The following is a 17,444-nucleotide window of genomic DNA, read 5'->3' as shown; positions in this document are numbered from 1 at the left end:
TCAGCATCTTTTATATCCCAGTTTTACTTCTGAATGACATCTCATGCTGAAGCAAAGCAGGTGTCAATATTAGATGCAACATTTCTGTAAGCCAGATATTTTCTATAACTGTATTCAAGGTGTACTTTGAGGCATTAATGATCAGAATTCTTAAGGTTGCACCTTTACTCAATTTATTATGGAATAATCTCCCTGAACTTCTATTTAGGTATGTTTGGTTATTACTGAGCTGCTACAGACTGGCCGACTCCTCAAGCTGGTCCTCCTCTTGTAGTTTACTCATGATATAGAACACACACCTGTTTTCCATTTAAATGTGGATGGAATGCCAGTGTATAGTTGGCTGGATCTAATGCCTTTCTAATTGATTGCAATAATGTAAATAATACCATGCTTTTTATATCTTACCTTTTGACCCATGTATTTTGCTATTATTACAGAATGGTGGATGTGGGGGGGCAGCGATCAGAGCGAAGAAAATGGATACACTGCTTTGAAAATGTCACCTCTATCATGTTTCTAGTAGCCCTTAGTGAATATGATCAAGTACTTGTGGAATCAGACAATGAGGTAAGCAATTTTAAAAATGCACCACTACTTGGGAAGTAATTTAAGGCTCCCATATGAATTTGCCCATGTGCTGACATTTTTCCATGGCATTCTGAGGCTATGCAGATTGTTACGAGCAGGGCCTTTTCTGTGGTATCACCCCTATTGTGGAAGACCCTGCTCAAAGAAATTTGTCAAGATGGTTCTTCCATGGTCTTTTGCAAATTGGCTGAGACATTTTAATACATTGGGATTTTGAGGAGTTGTTGAGTCTCTTTTGTTGTTTTTGTCTGACGTTTTATGAAATACCTGTTCACAATTCCCTCAGCCAAGGAAGAGGATGGATACCTATCTTATCCTTTGCATAGCCCTGTTAAAATAAATGTCTATTCATTTCATGTAATTGATACTTTTATAGCAGCATACTATAACAAGCTTTGCTCAGATTACTCTTGTTTATCAAACTGTCAAGAGGAGTAACACAGAAGTACAAGATGAAAATAATAATATTTTATGTATATCACATCATTTAAGATTAGGGCAATTTCACCCATTTGTGTTCATCACATAGTGCACACTTCAACGCTTCTGCCTCTCCCTTCCCCAACTACTCCTTCTGTGGGCGGAAATACTGTAGCCCTGGGGATGCCGGGGCTTGTAATCCTACTCACTTCCTCAGCCAATAGCTGCCAGCCGAAGTTTTGAGGCCCTCCTTGTGCTTTCATCAAGAATTGTGGCTTGTGGCACAGTGACGCAAAACAGAGCCTTCTTGGTGGAAGTGCTCCAATTGTGGACCTCCTTTGCTGGGAAAGTGTATTAGTCCTCTATGTTGACAACCTTTTCACCATTGGCTAAAGACACATCTGTTTATCTGTGCTTTGGGGACAAAATTAAATTTGGAACCCAAAGTTTTTAGTATCACTTCCTGCTGTACTGTGTTTTGGGGGCTTTAGGTAATGTAGTTTTATATGTATTGATTACTGTTTTCTGATGGTTGTATTTTATGACATAGGATCCTGCTTTTGGGGTGCAGCGTTGAGGAGCTAGAGAGGAAAATTAGGTCATTTGTCTCCACTAGCAGGGCCACATTCCTTGAGTAGAGCTACAGTGAGGGAAACTTCCTGACAGCAGGAAGAAATCTGCATCCAAATCACAATGTCTTTTGAATTTCTGCAATGAAGTATCCCATTTAGCTGGGTGTTTCATTTTTCTACCATATAGTTTTTCTTTCGGCAAGATTGAATCATATTTAAATGTAAATGTGCATAGAGATAATCTAGCCTGGAAAGCACTTACCAAGGAAATCATTATGTGTAAGGGAACTTAATTTATTATATGATTTTAAACACATTAGTCATACTTCAACTTTGAGGCATGTACAGTCATACCTTGGGTTACAGATGCTTCAGGTCGTGCGTTTTCAGGAACAGGTTACTTCAGGGTTTTGGCGCATGCACTAAGTCGCACTATGCGCAGAAGCGCCAAATCGCGGCCCGCGCATGAGCAGACGCGGCGCTGCTAGTTGCAAACGTGCCTCCCGCACGGATCACGTTCACAACCCAAGCATCCACTGTATAACGCAACAAAGGTTGGGGGGTTTTATTTTTAAAAAATCATTTCATTCTTCTTCTTCTTCTTCTTCTTCTTCTTCTTCTTCTTCTTCTTCTTCTTCTTCTTCTTTATTGAATTTATATACCACCCTGTACTCAGAGGTCTCAGGGCAGTTTTTTCATATCTGTTTAAGGCTGGGTGGACTTTATTTTCATGTACTCATGAATCAGTTTTGAGTCAAGAGCCTTTATGAAAATCTCAACCCAAAAGGAAAGTTGAGGACACTTTATCCTTTATCACCACTAAGAGAAGCATATGATATAGTATAATCCTACTCTGCATTTGTTTGATCTTTTAATCTCATAATTAAATTATTAGATTAAACAATACGTGGTTGCTCTGCTGTGTTCCTTCTTCAATACTTTATTTTAAATACTTTATAAAAAGAGGACCTCTTAGTTATATTGCCTTATCCATCCCCCTCTCAATTTTCTCTACTTTTTTTCTGTTATTAAGAAATAATTGAATAATTGCTTTCTGAAATGCATTTGTTGGTTTATTGAAGTGTAAGTAATTTCATTTCAATGTATTGATGACAGAATAATTAGTTTTCATCACTTGAAACTGCCAGTCCTGGTATCACTCTGTATCTAGTGTAGTGTGACAGAATGGGTTTTTCTGTATTTTCTTATATACATAAAAATGTAATGCTGTTGTCATGCTGCAGTTTCTGTGGCTGCCAATAGGTGGCCGTGCCAACTCCAGCATTATGACAGGGTGGCAGGCAGCCCAAATGTTTAATAGAGTGGGGACAGGGCGGTTGGGCAAATTGCTCTGTGAAGCGCCACTTCTGCTATACATGTCTGCAACAAAGTTCTGAAGTGCCTTCCCCCTCTTTTAAAAGTGGGTGGCAGTTACAAACAACCATACAAATCTGGAAACAGAAACCTTTAGCTTATGTCTCTGAAATCTCTCTATTTAGTCCCCTGTATTTTCACCCGCTTTCTCATTCTAAAGAACAGTAGCTATTAAGGGCTGGAGGAGTAGGGGACTTTATTGACTGAGAGATTTCTATATAAATGGGAAACCTATCAAAGAAATGGAATTGAATGAGAAATTGGAAAACATCCACATCCCTTGGTTTACATGACAACAGATTAGTGCTTTTCTGCACAACAAAACTGTTGAAACCTCTGCCACATGTGATCTTTCCAATTTTGAAAATTTTATTCTCTTATTTCTTCACACTATTCAAAAGGTACAATTTAAAGTGTTGTTAAAATTTTGCTCAGATATGAACCTGTCACCCAAATGAGTTTAAGAATTTCCTGGAACACAAACTTAAAATGTGACATAACTTGACTAGCAATGTGGGGGGAAATCTCCTTTTCATAATGGGATAGTTTTCCAACAGGGCAATAACTAATAAGTTGAGAGTCCTTAGTGGCCAAAGAAAAAAGGATGATTTCATACCTGTTTTGTCTGGCTTTATTTATTTTGTATGCTAGGAAGAACATGTGTTTGAGATCGTGAAAGCTGTTGCTTGTTGTGCTGGGCAAATGGACCAGTGGGCCTTTTTCTGTATAATACAACTTCAAATACATATATACGTTCATGCAAAGTAACAGCAATACAAGAATCTGTTACCTAACAACAACAATCTACTCTGGGTGGATTCCATCAAAATATGAAAAACACAATAAAACATCAAACATTAAAAGCTTACCTATGCAGGGCTGCCATCAGATGTCTTCTAAAAGTCATACAGTTGTTAATCTGTTTGACATCTCATGGGAGAGTATTCCACAGGGTGAGTGCCTCTACCGAGTAGGCCTGGGTGATATACCAATATATCACCCAGGACTGGTATGAGGAGCAGACCACAACATCGGCTTCTCTCAGCGGTATATCTTGACTTCTTGACTTCCTCTAGTGCTGCTAGCAGAGGGACTCAGGAGTGGCAGCAGTTTCACCAGCGATACACCGTTGAGTGAAACTGCCACCCCACTCTGCCCTCATACGGCACAGAGGGAGAAACAAGCTGCATCGCTGAGGCGACGAGACATCTTGTTCCTCCCTCTGCGTCTTTAAACTGCTTGGCTGTGGGGTTAATGGTTGCCACTCCCCTCAGCCGAGCAGTCAAAGCAGAGGTTCCCAAACTTGGGTCTCTAGCTGTTTTTGGACAACAGTTGCCATCATCCCTGACCGCTGGTCCTGCTAGCAAGGGATGGTGGGAGTTGTAGTCCCCAAACAGCTGGAGACCCAAGTTTGGGAAACCCAGAGTTAAAGGATACCTCAGCCCAGCACTGGTTCCCGTAAGCCAGCGGCAAGGTTGGGGCTCTGTGAAACTGCTCAGCTGAGGGGAGCACGCCAAGCAGTTAAAGGAGCCCCCAGCCAGGCTTGCACGTGAGCGGGAGGAGCACCAGGGCTGGCTCCGCTGGGGATCGGGAGCTCTCCCATGCCCCAGTTGAGCTGTGCAAACAAGCTGCTTTGTCCCTGTCTGTGAGGCACTGAGGTGAAACTCTCCCCGCAGTGAGAGCTGAGGCAGTTTCACCTGGCACCTTGCTGGCTGAGGCCAATGCAGCTTGTTTTTTCAGTATCACAGTATATCACCAGACCGTGATGTTTGGCTGACGATACACCATGATGTTGCAAAGCTGGTATCACCCAGCCCAAGAAGGCCGTCTGCCTGATTCGCTGTAACTTCACTTTTCACATTGAGAGAACCTGTCAGAAGGCCCTTGGAACTAGACCTCAGTGTCCAGGCTGAATGATGAGGGTGGAGACGCTTCTTCAGGGCTTGGGTTGTTTAGGGTTTGAAAGGTCAGTACCAACACTTTGAATTGTGCTCAGAAATGTACCAGGAGCCAATGTTGATCCTTTAGGACCAGTGTCATATGGTCCCAGTGGCCACTCCCAATCACCAGTCTAGTTGCTGCATTCTGGATTAGTTGTAGTTTCCGAGTCACCTTGAAAGGTAGCCCCACATAGATCCCATTGAAGTAATCTAAGTGGGAGGTAACCAGAGCATGCACCACTCTACTCTGGTGAGAGGGACAGTGTACAAGCAGGTAGGGTTTCAGCTGGTGTACCTTGTAGACAGCTTCACTCTACACAGAATCAATCTGTGCCTCCATGGACAGCTGTGAGTCTAAAACGACCCCCAGGCTGTGCACCTGGTCCTTTGGATCTCAAAGTTGTTAATAATGGAAGACCTCCTGGCTCAAGACTGTTAGTACTCAGGTTGCTTGTTGCCCGTAACCTGATAATGCACTTCAAAATTTTCTTTGCTCTATGACTCTTGGTGAAATATTCAGTTCTCTATTAACTTAGTTGTAAGGTCCACAAATCTTAATGGGACATACTTTTGTTCAATATAGATGTACAGTGAAAATGCTTAATGCCAAAGAATGAAAGTAGCAAGCTTTTACTGGCTTATGTTTGGCATACTGTGAACAATTGAATGATTCTTAGGTGACAGAATACCAGGTGTGTTCAGTTCATTAATTTCACTGGTACTTGGAATAGCTAAAATCACATCATTTTGTAGAATATTATTCCTCTCAATAGAGAGAAGCATAAAGGATTCAGACATTTTACACTGAGTGATTTAAAGCTTATTCAAATCCAAAATTATCCTGATCAGAAAAGGCAAGATAACTGAAATATTGGAGTGTACTGAGAAATGTATGCTACTATTGTGTGGTTTGCATGTTTGTGGGGGGCAGAATTGTGTGTGTGTATGCGTGCACTCACAAATAAAATTTGACATTTTCATTCATAAATTTCAGATTTCACATATTTATGCAAGGTACAAGGAGCAATTTACCTGTTTGAATAACTGAATTCATGTGAATGCCTACCGTACAAAGTAGTTTAATTCTTTTTATTTCTTCAAGGATTCAGTTTATCCTTTAGGATAATATAGGATACATACACACATGACAGATATTAGTTGTAACGAAATATTATAGCTAATGAGTAGTGTACTTTGGGTTTAAATGAGTTTGCTTACACCATTATGTTGTGATGAATGTGACAAGCTAAAGTTAAAACAGTAGTATGAAAATGTTGATGTGTAAATGTCTGTCTAAATGGGTCCCAAACCAACCCAAATTCTTCTTTCAGTATTGAGAGAAGTTTTGGTATGCAACAGATACCAGATTAGCAGGTATCCACCTAGTGGATTATAAATAAAGGTGGCCGAAACAAAACAAAACAAAAAATAAAAAAAATCTTTCCAGTAGCACCTTAGAGACCGACTAAGTTAGTTATTGGTATGAGCTCTCATGTGCATGCACACCTCTTCAGATACACTGAAACAGAAGTCACCAGACCCTTATATATAGTGAGAGGGTGGGGAGGGGTATTGCTCAGAAGGGTGGTGGGAATGGGTGATTGGCTGATAGGTGTGGTAAACCTGTTGACTTAACGACTGCCTTACAAGAAAAAGCAAGGAGTTGGCTAAAAATAAGGGTGGCGTTTAATTTATGCTACTTGAACACTAGATGGTGCTATAATCCTCTGGATTATAGTATAAGTATCTGGATTAACCTCCATTCAGTTTAGTGTATCAAAAGATTTATCAGTCTCTCATCAGTTAACGAAAAAAGAAAACGCATTCAGAAATTATCCAAGGGGACAAATAATTCTGTGATAGTCTCATGGCTTAAGTGCTGGGTGCTAGTTGCATTGAAACTTTAGGATGCAACAGATATGGTTGTGCTTTCTTTTCTTTCAAGGCACCCAGAAGCTATTTGTGAGTTTTCCTTTTTTCTTTCTTTCTACAAATAATCTCACCAGTGTTTCTCAACCTTTTTCCAACCATGGCCCTCTTCCGACCTTGTTTCCTTCCAGTGCCCCCCCCCCCCACGTTCCTACTGATAAAAAGGTAGCTATTTAGGTAAAGGTTTTGTTTGTAAATAGAACATGTTTTATTTATATTTTTTATAATTTATACAAAATACAAAATTTATACTTTAAGTATTTCTCCATCAATGTGACCCTTGTGCTTGATGACCAGAAACAAGCTTTTTTTATATCTGGTTCTATTGCTGTCCCCTCTGTCCAGTATGTTAAGGTGATTCCAGGTTAGGCTGCGTACCTCTTGCATGCAGTAACATACTTCCTTTCACAGTAATACTTGCACAAAGAAACAGCGTCCCCCACACTAATGCTGCTGCAGTCACACACCTTGCCTGTGACAAACGAGATGTGGGCAGGTTGGTGCAGGCAGGATTGGAGTGTGGAAGTGGGAGGGAGAAGGAAGTGGCAGCAAGTTGGTGCAGAGTGCAGATGGCACTCCCTCCATGGGGAAGCACCATCACTTCTCTGTTTAATTCTCTGTTTTATGCTTTCTTCACTTCTCTTTTTTCCGTTTCCTTTCCTTTTTTTCTTTTCTTGGTCTCTTCTCTGTTTTCTTCACTTCCCTCTGTGGCCTCTGAGTCTTGTGCCATGGCCCCCCATTCATGCAATTTTCACCTGGGGCCCCCGGTTGGGAAACATTGGTCTACACTCTGTAGCCTTCCTGCGTGTCTGCACTTCTTGAAAATTCCATAAGGTCCTAGGTTGGAATTTCTTCTAAGGCCTCTGCAATTTCAGTGTGCCCTGCTCTGTTTTTCTACTCCTTCAGACAAAAGGAACGTTCAGGCGCACATAGATAGCCAGGAGAGCAGTCTGCCTGCAGTGCCACATGCTTCTGGGGGGCTGCCAGCCAGTGTGAACCTCTCCCATGGCGACTATAAAATCCAGCTGTAATTTGCATGTATAAAACCAGAGCTTTCAGATCATTCCACCCCACCCCAAGTACAACACCAGAAGCATTTCAGTTGTTTGATACTGATGACACACCTGAATGTGTGAATCTGGTGCGGTTTTTTAATTGTTATTTTTTAGTAAACTCATTACTGATGAAGCTAATGAACAAAACCTCTGATTTAAATACGGCAAGCTAAATTTCATTCAGCGTAGATAAGCCCAACTTAAAACAGGCTGACTTTTTCTTTATTCAGTTGACTAAGCATGAAAATGATGACTGGGTGTTGACAGGTTTGGGTGCTCATTCCACATTTTTTGCATGATCATCAGCCAGCTGTTCATAATTTTTGCTGTGGATTTTCTGGATTTGCATTGACATCCTCTTTATTGGTCGGCTCCCTGCCTGAGTCTGCTTCGTTTCTTTTAGCTGTTAAAATTTTTAATTGGATACAAGAAATAAATCTGTTTCTACACCAAACATTTTTTCCACAGCTGCTTTCAGTGTTATCTTTTGAGCCCCCCTAGAAGTTGGTAAGATTTTAAGATCCTTCCCTCCTCACTTAAAGCCACCTGTCAGTATTCCAGGCTTCAGAAACCGTTTTTGTGTTACAACCATGCATACAGAAATTGATGGTTTCTGATACAAGATTTACTTCTCAAGTTGCCAATGTTTTAAATCCAGTTTCGTTCTGCAACATCTGAGTAAAAGTGAAACAGTTTAAATACTATGATTTCCTTATGCATGTGGCAGTATATATGTAAATGGAAGAATAAGTATAATGTTTACTCTGATGAACAATTCAATGTTCTTTGGCATGCATAGTGTGTATACAATAGTTTGTAGTCAAGATAATATTTCATTTACATCTTAAGACAGTTTCTTTATTTTCATTGTTCTGGTTGAATCAAGACAACTTATCTCACATCTGCTTAAGTTTGGCATCCCTAGAATTAGTAGTCTCCACTGGCTAGTGTCAGGAATTATGCTTAAAATATTCAGGAGAAGAGCTCATACTTTCTCTACATAGGGCCAGATCACGCACCTCTGTTGTATTGAACATTTCTTTGGTTTGGGAACCTGCAGGATCCCAGCGGGGGGGGGGGGGCAGAGAGAAATAAGATCAGTGAGCCAGGCTCAGCAAATTCACTGTATTGATAAATTATATGCTGAGGCACCGAGAACCTCACGTACTTTACTCACATGGCATATTTTTGTAGTTATTAAATGTTTGTACAGTGTGTGTTTATACAGTATTGTACATGTCATCTGTGGATATTGTTTTGTCTTTTATGGTAATGTAGGCTTGAGATCTTGGGGTTAATGGGAGATCTGCTTTAAGCAGGAATGTTGACTCTTTAAGTTATTTTCACAGCTTGTTGCTTGGCATAATTTACAAAGAGAAAAGCCTATCTACTTTCTAGCGGTGTTAAAAACTGAGATACGAAAACTAGGAGCTAAATGGAACCTTAAAGCTAGGACATGGGTGCAACAAAGGAATGTCTAGGCTTGCTTTTTTAATAACAAGAATACAAACCTGAAAATTAATAAACTGAATGAACTGCGGCTAAAATATGTTCATTTTCACATGGTCCCCTAATATTCTTAAGAGGGTCCTTTTCCCAGTCTTCAGAGAGTAGCTGGAAGTGGGGAGGTGGTGCTTCTGCTCCAAACCAAGGGAAGTGGGTTTCCGATCTGGTTTTGGAACTCAGCATGGCCGGCTGAGTGAGACATTATAGCAAACCATTGTTAGTGCTAAGCAAGAAAATGAAGCCCTGTGCAAGAAGAGAGGAAGAGGGAGCACGCAAGCCTTCAGCCAGTTTCTGATTGATTATTTATGAATTAATTGATTTATTAAGATATTTCTATACAGCTCTTCACCAAAAACTGTCTAAGTCCAATTTACAACAAAAATCTCTCTCTCTCTCTCTCTCTCTCTCTCTCTCTCTCTCTCTCTCTCTCTCTCTCTCTCACACACACACACACACACACACACACACATTTTAAAAAAGCATCATAATCTTAACCCTTTGAAAGCCTGACAAAAAGTTTAGGCAAGATGCACTTCAGTAGGGGAGGTCGTTCCACAGATACTGTGCTACCACCAAAAAGGCTCTTTCACTTCATTGAGTCCAGTAATGTAATCAGAGCTACATTTTTTTGAGAATGTTACCTAATACAATATGTTTAATTTACAGATTATGCCTTGGAACATTTATTGTAGTTAACATGTATGTATGAATTGTGTTATTCTCTCATTTAATTCTGTATTTTCCCTCTCAGAATCGAATGGAGGAAAGCAAAGCATTGTTTAGGACAATTATCACATATCCCTGGTTTCAGAACTCTTCAGTCATTCTGTTCTTAAATAAGAAAGACCTTCTAGAAGAGAAAATAATGTACTCGCATCTAGTTGACTATTTCCCAGAGTATGATGGTAAGAGAGAACCTGGCTTCCTAAGACAAGTAAACTTCTTTTCATATACTTTCCTTCCACTCCTTCCATGCTTTCCTCTCTATTCCCAACCTATCCTTTCATCTTGTTCTTCTAAATTTTTCTCTTTCCTTCTCTTTATCTCATGTAATAACCTATGCTGCTGAATTACATCATTCTGCTAGGTTGATTGTCTTATTATAATAACTTTTCATGTATTCTATATATAACATCCAATCCTCTTTTTTAAAATCTGTGTTTCTTATTCTGTTAGTCATACCCGCTAGTTCTGCATATTCCAACAGTTTATGATGCCACTCCTCTTTTTTTGGAAACGCATCTGTTCTCCACTTTTGTGCAAATAAAATTTGTGCAGCTGTGGTCGCATACATCAGTAGACTCACTTGTGTTTTTTTTTTTGGGGGGGGGGGGGTTAATTTCTGTCATTATTATACCTAGAAGATAAGCTTCTGGGTTTTTAGGAAAGGATCTTTTAAACATTTTTTTTCAGTTCATTATGGATTAATTCCCAATAGTCTTAAATAACACTATAAGACCACCACATACGGTAGAATGTTCCTACTGTCTATTTACATTTCCAACATTTATCACTTTTTAATTTGAACATCTGTTGGTGTTGTTTTTATTATAACAGGACCTCAGCGGGATGCGCAAGCGGCAAGGGAGTTCATCTTGAAGATGTTTGTTGACCTGAATCCGGAGAGCGAAAAAATTATCTACTCCCACTTCACATGTGCCACAGACACGGAGAATATCCGCTTTGTCTTTGCTGCTGTCAAAGACACTATCCTACAGTTGAACCTGAAGGAGTACAACTTGGTCTAACTGTGCCTCTAAAGTCTCTACCACCCCTTATTCCCCCTTTGGGCAATGGAAGATATTCAAGAGGGACTGTATTATCTGTGAAAACGATCTGCATAATACTAATTTATTACTGGCCTGGACTCTGTGAATGTTCACAGGGTTTATAGTAAATATTATGATTTTATTTAAACTTTGCAGAGGAAAAACAAAAGATGCTGAACTACATTCACAGCACATTTCCTCATTTTTTTAGTCAAAACCTTGTGACTCGATGTGTGTTAAATTCTCAGTCGTGCACTCACAAAGGATAGGGACTTGGATGGTCTTTCTTTGTTTGTTTCTGAAGCAAAATCAAGTTGGTGTCTCTCCCCTCTTGTCTTAAGAGGTACAGTGGCCTTTTACCCAAGTTTCATTCTTTCATTTCCTCTATAGTGATATGGTCAGCAAAAATCTGTCTCTAGAATTTAAGCCATCAGTTGTTCTGATTTTTCAGCGACTAGTTTTTGGAAGGATCAAAAGTATTGATGTGCTTAACTTTCTTTTGTTTTTCATTTAATTTTTGGCAGAGATGTCAAATACATCTGCTTCTTGGTACTGTCTTTGCACTGAAGGCCCGGGAGTGTTGTTCAGCGGCAACATGAATTGTAGCAGTGTTACAGAATTTACCTTTAATTTTCTCATGGAAACTTGGCAAACTGCGCAGAACACAATAACAAACAACTAAGACGCAAAAGCAAATAAGGAAATAGGATAGCTTTTTTAATTTTCATGTGCCATAACAAAATTTATTCTCCCCCCCCCCTTTTTTTTTATTGCGTCCTAATCACAGATGCCAAACAGATGTCATGGACACTACAGTAGCCTGGAAGTTTTTGTGTTTTTTGTTTTAATTAATCAGACCTTCTCGATTTCTCTCACCATTTCAAGCCTATTCTTACTGTCTACCAAGTTTCACATTGCCAGATCTGGCTTTTTAAAAAATGGAAGTGTAAGTTACTGATTTTAAAGGTCAAGTTAACTAATTGGGGATCTGTCTGTTCCAGATGACAGCCAAATGTTTAAGCAGCTAGAGTTCAGCTTCTCTGTTCCCTGTTTGTATTGGGAAGCATTCCTTTGTCAATGCCAAAAACCACTGCAGTGTGAGTGAAAATATTATTTGGTGCTACATACATATGGTCTGCTAATTCAAAGTCAGTTTTACTCTTGTCTAGGTGACATAGCATTCCACAGTATTTCGTTCTTCTTCTTCTTAACTGAAAAACACAAAATTGGAAGTACAGCATCCATGATGTGGCTGCTTAATTGGTTTATTTGGGGATTTCTAAATAGGGCCTGGCCTTAGAATTGTTATTATATGTGAAATGACTGGGGGAAAAACATATTGGAAGGTGAAGGCTGCAGTCCTATCCACATTTCCCATTGAGAGCAATTTATTCTGAGTGGACATGTATGGGATTGTAAGTATACCTTTTTTTAACAATATAAAGGGTGGAGAGATAAGACTGTGTATGGCTTGATGGGTATCTCTTTCACATCATGGATTGAAAGATAATTTTTAGGCTTTGTGTAAATAAGATTACTGTCAGATTGCAAAATTGTGTATGAAGGTTAGAAAGAGCATATGAGAAATTGAATAACTTTTCCCTAAAATGCCATGTTGCAGCCCTTCAGTAGAAACTGTAGCTCAGCAGCAGCATTTGTGGCAGAGGGGCAGTGAGACTGGTGTAATAGTTTAGTACCAAAGTTTAACTATGGCTGCAATCTACCAAGCATTATTTTCAGTGGCGCTGGTGCAAGATTCCCATTTACAATGAGCATGAGTGTGAGTGCACCCGTGCTTGGTGGATACTTCTCAATGATTTCTAATGAGATGCCGTTCACACTTAACTTTTTCCATTAAAATTAATGACAAGTTGAGCTGCTTTTGTTCCCTCATAATGAAACATCTTGTAATTTAAAAATGGTTGTAGGTATAGTGCAATTATGAATGCTATAATCATTGTACACACACACACAAAACAAACATATATATATATGGCAGCATCCATATTGGCTTTGTAATCATTAATTTTTGGCAGATTGAATGTGCTGTATTGATATGTATCTATGTAATTGTAATGTATGTCTTATAGATAATTCACATTTTAAATAATGTTATTTTATTTACTTTTTTAAGAGAGAAGAATGTAATTTTTTGTCAGTTTATTTCTGACTAGGGTTTTTTATTTTTATTTACAAAAATAATTATTATAGTGCAGAGCGGTACTAGCATCGCGCTGTGTCAAATCATTTGCACAGCCTGAATAGAAGTGGACTGAAAACACACCCGCACACACAAAGTCATTGATGTTTCTGTACAAGTTTTCAGAAGGTTTCACTCTTGAGGTAGCTTTCTTAGAAGAAAATGTGCTGCTGGGCTGCATTGATTCTGGTAAATGAAAAGAAGGTTAGTTTACCTCCCTGACTTTGCAAACTTTCTTCTTCTTTTAACCACCAGGTTATGCTCTACAGTCACCATATAGTTGAGATCTGTATGGTACCAATTTTGTGTGAGTTCAACACACTTCTGACTGTTCAGAAACGTGTGACTGGCAAACTTGCTAATTTCTTGGCCTTGTATTTTGTGTGTGTGGCGATGAGACAACTTGGTGTATATTGAACCCATTCACAAGTGTGGATCTCATAGATCTCCAAATGCAACAAATTGAGCCGGGAGGACTGCTTGGTTCCACTCTTGTGCTGCTTCACACATGCCAGTCTTCCTACATGAACATCTCTTCAGTGTAGGGACAAACATATATATACTACTAATATACTCCCATGTGTGGTGAGCACATGTGTGCCTATATCATTGTGTACATATGATGAGAAGTTGAGATACAGAAATGGTTGTATGTGATGGGGGCCCTTATGAGATGGTTTTAACAGCCACCTCAATTCATTATGCAAATAAAATTATTGTGCATACATTACTACTTCCCTAAATATGCCGTATTCCAGAATTTAGTTTGTCAGACCCAACTGAGTAACATTTGAAAGGTTGTGCCTTTCTTTAAATATATAGCAAAATTACCACTGATACAGCTCTAAAAAGTATTCTGTGTTGCAGAACTATAAATGATAGGCATAGAATGTGAAAAGACACTAAAATGGGGTGGAATGGGAAGGAAATGATACTTAAGTCTTTACTAACAACATTATGAAATCTGTCCTAATTTTTATATAAAACAACGGATATAATACAGCAGGAACTGTTGCTTACGCAACTGCCATTCATTTCTGTCAAGCTAAAGTATGTTCCCACACTTATTTATCATTTATAATAGCATTTTATTTTCAGTTTGTACTGTGGTCTCCTCAAAATATTTAAATAAAGTAGGATGTTTGTGGGAACTGAATCTCCAAATAGCACTGAATTAGACAAAAAAGCTCAGTCAGACTGTGAAACTTTGCTGCGCAAGACTCTTTTTGGAGAAGATGAACAAGCTGTGTCAGCCAGATGCAGAAGTGACACACGTTGGGCTAGCTGTGCTTATCTGTCTCATCTGAAGCCACCTTGAAGTAGTGACTTGCTATGTGACAAATCTATAGCAGATGTTGGATCTGCCAGATCTTTAGGTAGTTGACCAGGCACTTGTGGTCTTCACTGGGGGTTGTGGTGCATTAATTTTGGTGGCTTCTGCTCAGTCCTGGATTTTTCTTCCCACTAAATGCGAGAATGCATGACAACATTCCATCTCTTTAACAGGGAATAAATTGACCGCTCCAATTTAATTTGATACATTTTTCTATAAATAAGCTACAGAAAGGAAAGAATGGAGGAGACTAAAATATTATTTGGGGTGACAGTATTTTATTATTATTATTATTATGGGTCTGGTGGGGGGAGTTTTAAAACTTGTATAACAAGGAATCAAAGTTTACTTATGTCTCCTCATTGTATTACAAAGATGTTCCACTAGCATCTTCTAGGAAAAGTTAAGACTTGTGGCAAATGCTTAGAGCATTGGATCATCTTGTTGGTTGAAAGAAGGGGACTTTGGTGTGCTGAGGCAAGCTTCCCTTAAATTGCCATTACAACATTGCCATGTGCCAGTTCCTCACAGCCACTATTTTTCCTTTTGAAATGACACTGCTCTTCCCACGTATAAGTTATACTGCTCAGATGTATTTTTCTTTCATAAACTGTTGGTTGTTTTCTGCTATGCCTTACAGGTTTTGAGCCCAGACATTAGTGCCTCTTAGCAGGGATCTGGAAGAAAGCTAACAAAAGGAAAAAGATGTGTATATTTGCCAAAGCATTGTAACATGGCATATCATAAATGGACCAAAAGGAAGCTGCTTGGAAGTGTGTGCCCTTGAGCTCATTAGGAGTGCTGTCCTCTAGCTATAAAGTTGTGCACAATCCCTTTTAGAGATCATAGGAGCTGAGCAAGTGCAGCTCCCATTCAACTCAATGGGGCTTGTGCAGAAGAAACAGAATTGTGTCCTAGCACATAAAACGTATTAATAGATGAGATGTTCATGGGTAGCTTAAAAACACCAACATGCAAAACTTGCTTTTCTCACAAGATGGCTGGCGCTCTCCAGATATATGAAGGATAAATACATGAACAAGGTCATTTCATTTTTTATTCTTCAAAACTACTTTGATTGCCAAGATTATAGGAATTGTTTTTGTTTGTTTGTTTTTAGTTATGCCATCACATTAGTATAGTTTTTTCCCCAACCCCAAGTTTGAAAGTGGAGCAGACTTTTTTTAAAAAACAAAATGTGGGAATATCAGGTTGGAACTGACTGCATGATTTGCAAACAAAAATCACATGGGGAGGGAAAGGGTTGCATATTAAGTGACGTCTAGGCTCTCCCAGCCTTTGGTTGTAAGATGCAAATTACTTTTGACTTAATGATTGACTTTTCCCATTGGTTTTGCATTTCTCACAAAAGCCTGAAATGATAGAAAATCAAATGTTAACACACATGAAAAAAAATAAAATGTACCCAAATAAATTATAATGATGTGTTGCTCTTCTTGAAATTTTTAAATATATATATATATATATAGCTTTTCATGCCAACTACAACAGTATTTTTCCTTAACTAATGGTGTGCAGAGTTAGAAACTGAGATATGAAAGCAAGGAGCTAAATCGCACCTTAAACCTAGGTTATGGGCACAACAATGGAATGTCTAGGTGCAGTTTTTTTATAACTAGAATGCTAAGCTGAAAATGAATGAACTGAAGCTAAAATGTTATGTTCAATTTTCACATGGTCTGGTCTTTCCCCTGGTCTCTTCTCCAATCTTCAGAGAGTAGCTGGAAGTGGGGGGGGGGGGCAGAAAAAAGGTCCTCCTTTCCTTCCACTCTGCAGTTTTAATCTGAAATCTTAGGCAGAGTACTGCGCCCGGAGTTCAGAAACTGCTCAAGCTAATGAAATTCCCTCTCGCAAAATGCACCTAGAACAAGGGCAGTTTTACTTGATATGTTAACATGGCCTACCAAAGACCAGCCCTAGCTAGAAAAGAACCCTAATCATATAGCCAGTTCATGTCTTTGGGATTCCATCACAGTGCTACCATCAAATTATGAAACATGTTGCATATGCCTGACTGCTGTATTTTAGACATTCAGATAACCTAGTATTGTAAGTAATAGCCCTCCCAACATACACCTATACCTCTCACATCATAGTAGGCATTAAATGTGTATCTTCCATTCTTTGCATAGCCTTATGCTAATTCAGAAATTACACACTCAAGTTGGCCCTCAGCCAGAGCTCTCTGTCTTCTGGTGTGTACCTGGGTTTTATTATTTTGTTTCCTTTCTGACTGGGACTCGATTAAAATATTTGTTGAAGTGACCCAAGAGTGGCAAGAAAATTCATGTATACATTGGGCTTCCCATGACTGTGAGGAATTGCCATATCAGGCTGCATTATATCCAGAAATTACAGTTTTTCTTTATCCTGAAAGGGAATTATTGCTACATTTGGATCATTTAGTGGCCACTTAAGTATGAGGAGTGGTCCCATTAATTTCTTGTGTTAATTGCTTAATGCTAATTGGTCACTCATTTTATAAATAATTTTTTATTAGTTTTTCTATATATTTTCCAGCGTAACATCCTTTTAAACATCATTTCAAAATTTTGGGCTATCACAGCCTAAGACTTCCTTCAACCTCAACTGATGGTTTTCAAAAGTCTTTCTAATTATGCATTTTGTTACTATAATTATTGCTATAAGCGCAAGTCATTTTAACATTTGATGGCAGTTTTTACAATGCTACAGACAACACCCCTGGTTTGAACAAGCTAGTTCTGAAAAATGG

General features: G+C 39.0%; 1 protein-coding gene across 3 annotated transcripts in view; it reads left to right on the top strand.

Annotated features, from left to right (window-relative positions):
* LOC310659731 (guanine nucleotide-binding protein G(q) subunit alpha) overlaps nucleotides 1-16,130 on the top strand; it is a 92,243-nt gene extending 76,113 nt beyond the window's left edge. For all 3 annotated transcript variants that reach the window (XM_083403517.1, XM_083403515.1, XM_083403516.1), the window contains exons 5-7: nucleotides 441-570; nucleotides 10,139-10,292; nucleotides 10,945-16,130. In XM_083403517.1, the coding sequence (XP_083259643.1) occupies nucleotides 441-570; nucleotides 10,139-10,292; nucleotides 10,945-11,135 (475 nt within the window). In that variant the 3' untranslated portion in view covers nucleotides 11,136-16,130. The remainder of the gene's footprint in view (nucleotides 1-440; nucleotides 571-10,138; nucleotides 10,293-10,944) is intronic.
* The last annotated feature ends 1,314 nt before the right edge of the window (nucleotides 16,131-17,444 follow it).

Source organism: Podarcis tiliguerta (genome assembly GCF_965153285.1).
Source record: "Podarcis tiliguerta genome assembly, chromosome: 11".
NCBI classification, from domain to species: domain Eukaryota; kingdom Metazoa; phylum Chordata; class Lepidosauria; order Squamata; family Lacertidae; genus Podarcis; species Podarcis tiliguerta.
Note: the sequence above shows the minus strand (reverse complement) of the source record. Positions and strands in the feature narration are given on the sequence as shown.